Source organism: Lactuca virosa, chromosome 3, assembly GCF_052849685.1.
Source record: "Lactuca virosa cultivar CGN04683 chromosome 3, Lactuca_virosa_CGN04683_v6, whole genome shotgun sequence".
Classification (NCBI taxonomy): Eukaryota; Viridiplantae; Streptophyta; class Magnoliopsida; order Asterales; family Asteraceae; genus Lactuca; species Lactuca virosa.
The window spans coordinates 334,074,680-334,084,305 of NC_136428.1; the positions used below are offsets into that span (position 1 = coordinate 334,074,680).

Here is a 9,626-nt window from a genome sequence, read left to right on the forward strand (position 1 = left end):
AGATAATCCTTCGAGTAAAAGACTCATCCCTAGAACGGTTGGACTCAGACAAGAGCTGCGCAATAGGGTCAAGTCTCTCACTCTGAGATTATCCGGCCTGTGTCCCATGTGACTTAGCATATTCACTTAATAGTTAGCTCACATTACTAAGAGTCCCACAAAGCACAAAGCAAGCAGCATTCAGACAATGGAAAATCTAACCATCATATTCCAATCAAATCATTCTATCCTCTAATCAGGAATCTGAACATGCATTTCAAAGGCTCAAACAATCAGGCATAACCTAGACAGACTATCCTATTACTGACTGGTCAGTACTAGCATGCAAGTCTACAAGCACATACAATAGGCATACAAGGCATCCTCCTAGATCCTTAGCCCTAATCTAGCATGCAATTCTCATAATCATATCATATCATACCATAACATAACATGTATGGCTATCTTGGGGAAAAACTTACTTGAGCTCGGCTGATTGCAGGCATCACACACTTTGTTCTTCTCAAAGTTCTTTTCTCTTTTCAGATTCTTTTCAACTCCTTTTTATAAAATGGTTTTACTTTTGAAAACTTTCATACCAAGCCCTTAGTTTGAGTTCAGACACACCCGAGAGTACATCCGAATCCCTCAAACCAAGGCTCTGATACCAACTTGTAACATCCCAAAAATACAGGCCAAAAATTTCATTTTGATTATGTTATAATATAAAACCATCAGTAATAAAGCAATCATATTCATATCTCATGTCAAACCAAAGTGTCAATAATCAAAACATGTCATCATAAAACCATATCAGAGTGTAATCCCAAAGATCTCATGTGCGGAAAACATAGTGTGATGCGCTGCGATCATGCCGACTCCTTTCCTTTGAAAACGAGTACCTGAAACCAAAACTGTAAACCGTAAGCACGAAGCTTAGTGAGCTCCCCCATAATACCACATACCATACATATATAAGGAACAGCTACGAGATACGGGCCCCGCCCACACTCATGGCGATACGGGCCCCGCCCACACGCCGCTAGCTGGGAGATACGGGCCCCGACCACACTCCACTATCTGGGAGATACGGGCCCCGCCCACACTCCGCTGGTCAGGAGATACGGGCCCCGCCCACACTCCGCTATCACTAAGGTACGGGCCCCGCCCACGCTCAACTACCTAATCAAACATACAAGTATCACACAGACAACAAGTATAACTAAATCTATCATACAAACATATATCATAATCAAACTCAACTATGAGATACGGGCTCTGCCCACACTCCGATACTAACATATCGTCTATACGGGCCGGCCTTGGTGCCTTAGACCCGTTCCTACTGGAAGGAAACTCACCTCACACTGCTGGAGTCCCGTAGGCACAATCTCACTCTGCTGAAGTCCCGCAGACTCAACCCCAGCTGTTTGATGACAGATTCCAGAACTGTCAACACCAAAATAACACCCAATTAATAATTGGGTCCCAACACATAACCATAAGCTCATTCTTTGGATAATTACTACATTAGCCCAAGCTTGGCTTATTCAAGCCCAAGACCCAATCCATAGGCCCAAAGTGAACTGGGAATCAAAGCCCAACATATGGCCCAATTTTCCAAATTGGGCCCAAGCCTTTACAAGGTCTTACCATAAGGCCTAACCATTTAGTCCAGTCCAACATTCAACATTCTAATGGCCCAATATCACATAATCATAAAGGCCCAAACTATGGCCCATCTATGGCCCAATTTTTTCCAAATTGGGCCCAACTACTCATATGGGCCTTACCACCAAGCCCATTAATTATTCTAGTCCATTTGCTTGATCTTGGATGGCCCATTAATAACCCAATCATCAAGGCCCAATAGAAAGGCCCAACAATAAACCCAAGTGAAATTAGGGTTTCACATAAAATGATGATTAGGGTTAAGTTTCCTACTTAACCCATTAGGGACTTAATCCTCTAAGGACTTAATCCATTAAGTCCAATATCGCTTAGATTAATCTTTGCCAATGATTATTATTTAATATCTCAAGTTATTAAATAATTCCCGCGTGTGTGTCCCGATTAATTCTCAAAATTAGGGTTTCATTGCATTAGGGTTTTCCAAACCCTAATTAAGGTTTCCAACCCACATTAGTCCATTAGGCCTAATAGTTAAGTCATTAGATCCATTAGGGTTCACTAAGCCCATTAGACATATGTTTGGGCTTTAATGTCAATTAGGGCTTTATTGGGCCCATTAGGGCTTACAAGGCCCATTAGGGTTTTAGTCCCTTGTCCAAACATCCCAACTGAATCACAACACAACTAAGCACACCGCCACCCGACACGGCGGCCGGTGGCGGTAGGAGGCGGCAGCCACCACCCTACGGTGGTGGTTTGAGTTCCATTTCATTATTCCAATTTGTAATTACACTTTACAATGCTAAATCTCAAATAAACACACACACCTACTAACACACACACATAAACACGGTGGTGCATGGTGGCAGCCACCATGGCTGGCGGCCATGGTGGTTTCTTGACAACTCCGGCCAACAGAAAAGGACCATACACCCGATCACACACTCATGGCGGCGACAACAGCAGACTTGGGATGGCAGCCACCACCTCACGGTGATGGTGGTGATTCCTTTGGTTCTCAGTCAATCAGCCACACATACCAGCAGCCCCAACTTGGAAATGAACTCAATACCCACCTGTGGTGGGCAGCAACGGTAGCAGCAATGACTTGACGGCGGCAGCAGCCTAAAACCCATCCCCGATCTTCGACAGTTTCCCTCCTCGGCCGCCCACGACGTCACAGGCAGTGACTGTGGTGTTTGGGTGGCGAAGTAACAGCAGCAATGTAACAGCGGGACGGCGGCGCCGATCCTTGGTTGTCATAGGGCTCCAACAGCGGCGGCTAGGGTGGGAAACTCCCACCGGATGCGATGCAACGTCAACGAACAGGAGAGGGAGGAGAAAAAGTGAATACGACGAGGCAGGAGGCGGTGGTCTTGTCGTCATCGGCGAAGGGTGGTACGGAAGCAAGCATCCTCACCGGCATCAACGGCTTGCGGTGGCTTCGGCGGTCGGAGAAACGAGAAGAGTAGGGTGGTGGTCGGCTGGGAATGATAGTGGAGAGAGTGGCGGCTAGGGGACTCCGATGATGGCGGCTGCGCTCTATCGGTTAGGGTTAGGGTGGACTGGGGGGTGACGGGTTATATACCCCGATCCCCCGTGAACATAATTTCCATAACGCCAAAAGTGGTCCCTCCCTTCCCCATTCCTTTCAAAATAAACCCGATAATTACCATTTAGACCCTCAGCCTTAAAATCCTTACAAATTAGGTACGAAAGTTACCAAACAGCCCCCAATATCTTAATTATGACATATTCTGCCCTTCCATCTCATTTCCTTTTAAATTAGACCCAAATAGTTACCACAGAGCCCCTGACCTCATAAATACTTACAAATTAAGTCCGGAACTCACATTTTTAACACCTGACTTCCAGAACTGTGACAATTAGCCATTCGAGACCATCCTTTGATATATAATTATTTATTTTTGGGCTACCATTTGCTCATTAATTAATTTATTTATCTAATAAAGAAACAGGGTGTTACAACTCTCCCCCACTTAAATTAGATTTCGTCCTCGAAATCATTCCTTATCCTTCCCTACACACCCAACCACTCTAGTAACCTGGTCACCATCCCAGGGTACACCCTAGCCTTCCCAAGGTAGCTGTGACCAATCTCTGCAAGGCCCTAAAATCTATAGGTGGACGGATCCCTCGTAACAAGTTCACTTCCACTTAGTCTGAATCTGCTGTCTCGAGATGGTCTGAATCCCTAACAGACCACCCATTCTGAATCATTATCGTTGAACCCAGTCCACTTAATCCTTTAAATGGGCTACTCAACTTCTGATAACTCGAGGCTCGCACTAGAAAACGGAAATCACAGACCCAATTATTGCTGCAGGTCACTTATACTCGGCTAACGCTCAGATAATCCCGCTGTGATTGACTTAGCATAACCCAAACAATCTGTTATCTCGTCCGTATTTGCAACCTGCCACGCAAATACTAACACTGCCCAAACGCTAAAACTGTCTGAACACTGAACTGCCTGAAGCAGTATGTTGCCACACGGTTGTTTTCCAAAACCTAATGAGACCTCCCTGGTCCCCATTCGTTCACTAATTATCTAAAATATCGGGTTCCTGCCCGGCTGCGGAGCCAATGGACTCCCACTTAGTCGCCTCACACGACTTCTGAACGAAACCTTCTCTAGAACTAGTTGCCACTAGTTATCATGTCACTGTGGCTCTAACAACCTCCTGACCTAACCGATCGGGTCCGTGCATCGAATCCTGTCATCATCCAATCCAAGAATAAAAGTGATTGCTACCTAACCAATGGTAGCCTTATATCACAAACAACCTTAAGCAGTCCATTGCCTCCCTGATCTCATCAATGTAGTGACACTCCTACAGTCTTATCACTGGCTCAACCAGATCTAATCCATCTGGGTAGTTCCGAAATCCAATCCGTGGATTTCCATGTCCTCAATGTTGCACCCGAACTGGTGGGTACCACTGTTCCTTCCGCGTTCTAACAACACGCTCATGCCATCTACCAACCTAGTGAATGCTACGGCTACACCCGCAGACTTACAACACTTTATCACTATCTAGCTGCTAGTGAATGCTACGGTTACACCCGCAGACTTACAACACTCTAATACTATCTAGCTGCTAGTGAATGCTACGGCTACACCCGTAGACTTACAACACTCTAACACTATCTGGCAACCTGGTGAATGCTACGGCTACACCTACAGGCTTACAACACTCTAACACTATCTGCCAACCTGGTGAATGCTACGGCTACACCCGCAGACTTACAACACCCCTCACACTATCTGCTGCTAGTGAATGCTACGGCTACACCCGTAGTCTTACAACACTTTCCATACTATCTGACCGCTAGTGAATGCTACGGCTACCTCCCGTAGTCTTACAACACTTTCCATACTATCTGACTGCTAGTGAATGCTACGGCTACCTCCCGTAGTCTTACAACACTTTCCAAACCGGGTCGAACACACACTCGACCTAACCCTCAACTGAACTTGAGTCCTAACCGGAACTCTAACCTGGTTCCCGAAACCTGCTATCACGTGACCCCATTGTACCAATACCGTACCCATGCCCGTGATCAAAGCGTCATGGTAAACCACGAAATCATCTACACCCTCTGGCAGGGTGAGAATCGGTGCCTCGCACAACCGCTGTTTGAGAGCCTCGAAGGCTGTCTGCTGCTCGGGCCCCCAGTGGAGGGCCATCGACTTCTTGGTCAGTCGGGTCAAAGGAACCTCAATCTCGGAGAAGCCCCGTATAAATCTCCGGTAATAACCCGCTATACCCAGGGAATTCCGAATCTCAGATGGAGACCTCGGAATCTCCCACTGCATCACGGCCTCTATGTTGGCCGAATCAACTAGAATACCCTTCTGGTTGACAAGGTGGCCAAGAGATTGCACCTTGCGCAACCAGAACTCACAGTTGGAGATCTTTATAAAAAGTCTCTTCCCCACTTAGATTTGACTAAGTCTTCACTGCACGTGAGAATTGAAGGATTCCCAATCCTTCTCACTTTCTAGTATCCCACTGATAGCAACCTGAAATGATTTGGTAACCATGGATGATTAATCTCGGATCGATATGAGGTAGGGTGAAGTGGGGTGGGATAGGGTGGGGTAGGGGTTGGCAGGGTGGGGTAGTGTGGGATGAGGTAGGGTAGGGTAGGTTGGGGTGGGTGGGGTGGAGTGTGAGTGGTGTTGCGGGTTTGTGTGATGTTAGTTAAAATAACAATAATTAGAAAATGAAAACTTATAGAAAAATACACATCTAAACGCGTTTTCTAATTTTCTAAAATAGAAAATGAAAAATGAATAAAATTTAACTAAACGCGTTTTCTAAACTTTCTAATGAAAACTGAAAACGGAAAACGGAAAACGAAAACTGAAAACGGAAAACAGAAAATGAAAACTGTTTTTCCGCAACTAAACGCAACTTTATCGTCGGTGTAATGTAATCCCATATTGTTGGGTGCTATTAAAAATAGAGAGTATAGGTAAGGACCCACCTATACAAACAATTCATTTAAAAATCTTCTAATCTTCTTTTATTTATCATAGACAAAATTTCATAAATAGTCTTAAAGATTTTAGTTGTCGCTAAAAAAGTCCTTATGAAATAATTTTTTGTATGAATGGTCTCTTTCGACAAAATTTAGCACACCAATGGTCCTTGATACTAACTTTATTAATAAACTGTAAGTGTTTGTGAAATGATAAAAATACTCTTTGTTTTTATTTTTTTAGTCTTTATATAAAAAACAAAATATGAATTATCTAAAATACCCTTATCTCCGTATACCTCTCCCCCTCTTCATCTCTCAATATTCAAGAACACCACCAGCGACTATCACCATCCACAAGACAAAACTCTATCAAAACATTATCATCATCGAAAACATCATATACCCGCTAAAATTAAAGTCACTATATACTCAAGATACTCAACGAAATTTAACAAACCTCAATAAATCATTAACATAAACAAATTTCAAATTAAAACTTCAAGTCCAGAGAAACAACTTCAAAAATCTAGAGAAAGAGATTCAAATGAAGAACACCAAGAAAACCCTAAAAACACTGCTACTCGGTATGAATTTTGCAAAGCAATAACCGAATAGAGGTAATTATATATAATTTCAATCGATACATCAATAGTGAATAATTTTCAGATCCACGGATAGATATAAGAACAAACGATGATTGTGCATGATTTTAAAGGAGACTGGGTTGATGAAGAGTAACGTGAAACCATGTTCTCTTTCCACAATTAATTTGGTGATTAATAAACAAATGGTAATATATGTAACTCCAAACTAAACGAGCAGATAAATGATACCTGATCATAGTGGAGATTAGGAATCAGGATGGTTTATGATAGAAGGCGGGAATTGTGATGGATGGAGAAGGGTTAGGTCAAAGGGAATAAAGGTGGGTGAATGGTGCGGTTCTGGGTGAAGAAGATGATGTCTTGAGAAGACCAAGGGGAAATGACCAAAATGCCCTCATGTGCAAGGCACATGGGGCAAGCTAACGACTCAATCTACATACGACTTTATGGCTAATGAAGACAGATTTATAACATATACAGCTCTTACATACTAATACATGTTAGCTATCTTTCTAGGGAAATATAATTTTCGAGAAACCCTATATATCTTCTATAGAATCGTTCCATCTTCTAGCAAATATTATCCCATGTTACTTGTTACTTGAGCTTGCTGAATTCCCTGAAAATACATTTCATATATATGCATAACTTGAGTTACAAAGCTCATACACATATAATGAATTATTAAGCTCAACGAGTAGTATGGTTTTCTTGCAAGCTTCTTTTTTTACTTTTTTTGGGTGATGACATATATTTCTTTTCATGTAAATGATTAGTCACTATCATTTGAATTGTACACCTTAGCTTCTAAAAGTTAATGTTTACTAATTAAAATGTACATTTTATTAGCATTGTACTTTAGACTTCCATTTCTTACTTCCAGGATTTTAAACTTTTCTTAAATAAAAGTTTCTCCCTAAAACTAACAGCTTAACTAATGGCTTCCAAAATACATTCTGGAGTTGATAATCATATTTACCACACTTGGGATCTTACAAGAGATTTTGGGTTTTTTTTTTTTTTTTGGTTTTCCTCAAATTGATTCCTGATTAATTTCAAAACAAGACTTTGAGACTACGTTCGCTTGTTTAATTGACTATACATAAAGGACAAGTTCTAACTTTATAGATATTCAATTGCAATTTGCAAAGGAGAAAGAGTCTTAATATGAAACCCAAGTGATTAGTCGCTTCCAGAAGTTGTGATGAATGTCAGTCAAAGAAAAACTATGTTATAGAAACGTTCAAGGGTGAGGAATTAAACAGTAATCTTTAAGTAAACATGTATGGTAGAAAAGCAAAGACTAAGATATAAACCTTACAAGAATATTGAGGTTCAGAGTATATATGGACCTGATTCATACTACATAAACCTCTGCATCATGCCATTATCCTTCTCCAAAACCTCCTTCATAGCTTCAATATATGCAGCCTCTTCTTTATCTTCAAAACCATTTTCACTATCCAAAAGTCCATTATCATTTTCACCATGTAGATCTTTCATCTCCATTACAGCACAAAATACCCCCTTCATCACGTACCCTGAAACTGGCAATTTCAAAACAGGAATGTAACACTTACTCACCATATCAGGAACCTCTACACGATCGAACACGGTTTCTGAAGCTGAATGTACCCATTCCTTCACCTCTCTGAGTTTTTTCCCACTCAGAGAAAGCCTCCCTCTTCTCCCTAAATCAGTAATGGAAACCTCTTCCAACATTGGTAGATTATTAAGGAGGTGCAACAACATCACATACCACGCTATCACATCCTGCAGACACTGAAACGAAATGGCAAGCTTATTCTTAAGTAAATCACTGAGTAATTCGAGGTCTTCTTCTTCACCCACATTTCCATTAAGATACAATCCATCCTTATCACAAATTGAACTCGGCGACAGAAATATAAACGATAGAGCTTTGTGCCCCAACTTAACCTTCCACTTGAACAAACAATTATTATCAATATCTCTGTGACCGAAAGATGGAAATTCCATATATAAGGACTTCACCCCTGTAAACGTGTTTAAAAACCCATTGGCAGATAGAAAGGACTCACCAAAAAACGAAGAAAGTTTAGGCGGATTCGGCCTACTTGGGTCGACATCACTGATTGTGTTCTTATCGGGAATGTTAGGGTCTAATGGAGCAGTGAATGAAATGGTATCGACTTGAAGTACAATAGAGGACAAACGTTTGGAAACCAGATAGCAAAAGCATAGGGTTTTCAAATCAATTAATTTGTTTACGATTTGGAGGATGATTTCGTCTGGTAAACGACTGAATAAAGAAGCATCTGCATTCTTCTTTTTGCGGGATTTCACGATTTTCTTCATTGTTCAAATAATGATAATGGTTGCTGAAACCCTAATCGTCCTCCATCTTTTATAGTGAGTTGCTAAAACAGACTTACATTTCCGTGTAAGTACTTTAAGTCATTTTTACAATAAATAGCTCAGAGCATCTCCAAAAATTATAACTTTTCATTTTCTAAAACAGGCAAATAGAGGGTAACCTAACCCGATGGATGAGGAATGAGAGTTTAATATCATTGAATTTTTTTTTATTTTTTTTTTTAACCTTATTCACTTGTGCGTTTAATATCATTGAAAAATCTTGTTTTTTTTTAACCGTTCAATACGTATTTAATCGATCAATATACTTTCACAACTTATACAAATGATCCTTTTTATTTTTGCAATATTTCAATTTAGCTCTTTTAATTATAATATTTTCGATGTTTTTATTTAATTTTTGTAACTATAACATAATAATTTTTCGTGTTTTATTTTCATAAATAATGATGAACTGATATATTTTTATTTATATACACGTATTAAATAATTATTTTTGTTAAAAAAAATAGACTAATTAAATGAGAATGTTTTATTAAACAT

General features: G+C 40.8%; 1 protein-coding gene across 3 annotated transcripts; it reads right to left on the bottom strand.

Moving 5' to 3' along the window:
* Positions 1-6,585: 6,585 nt before the first annotated feature.
* On the bottom strand, positions 6,586-9,195 carry LOC145167436 (F-box protein AUF2-like). Of its 3 annotated transcripts, none has more exons than XM_079086645.1 (2): positions 8,081-9,195; positions 6,586-7,347 (listed from the first exon to the last, which is right to left on the bottom strand). In XM_079086645.1, the coding sequence occupies exon 1, from the start codon at positions 9,063-9,065 to the stop codon at positions 8,091-8,093; it is 975 nt and encodes a 324-aa protein (XP_078942771.1). In that variant the 5' UTR covers positions 9,066-9,195; the 3' UTR covers positions 6,586-7,347; positions 8,081-8,090. The 3 variants fall into 3 exon arrangements, with proteins under 3 accessions (XP_078942771.1, XP_078942770.1, XP_078942772.1); XM_079086644.1 differs by having other exon boundaries at positions 8,050-9,195; XM_079086646.1 differs by having other exon boundaries at positions 8,045-9,195.
* Between the last annotated feature and the right edge of the window lie 431 nt (positions 9,196-9,626).

Coding starts and splice junctions, on each gene's coding strand:
- LOC145167436 (XM_079086645.1), bottom strand. CDS start 9,065: ATGAAGAAAATCGTGAAATCCCGCAAAAAGAAGAATGCAGATGCTTCT.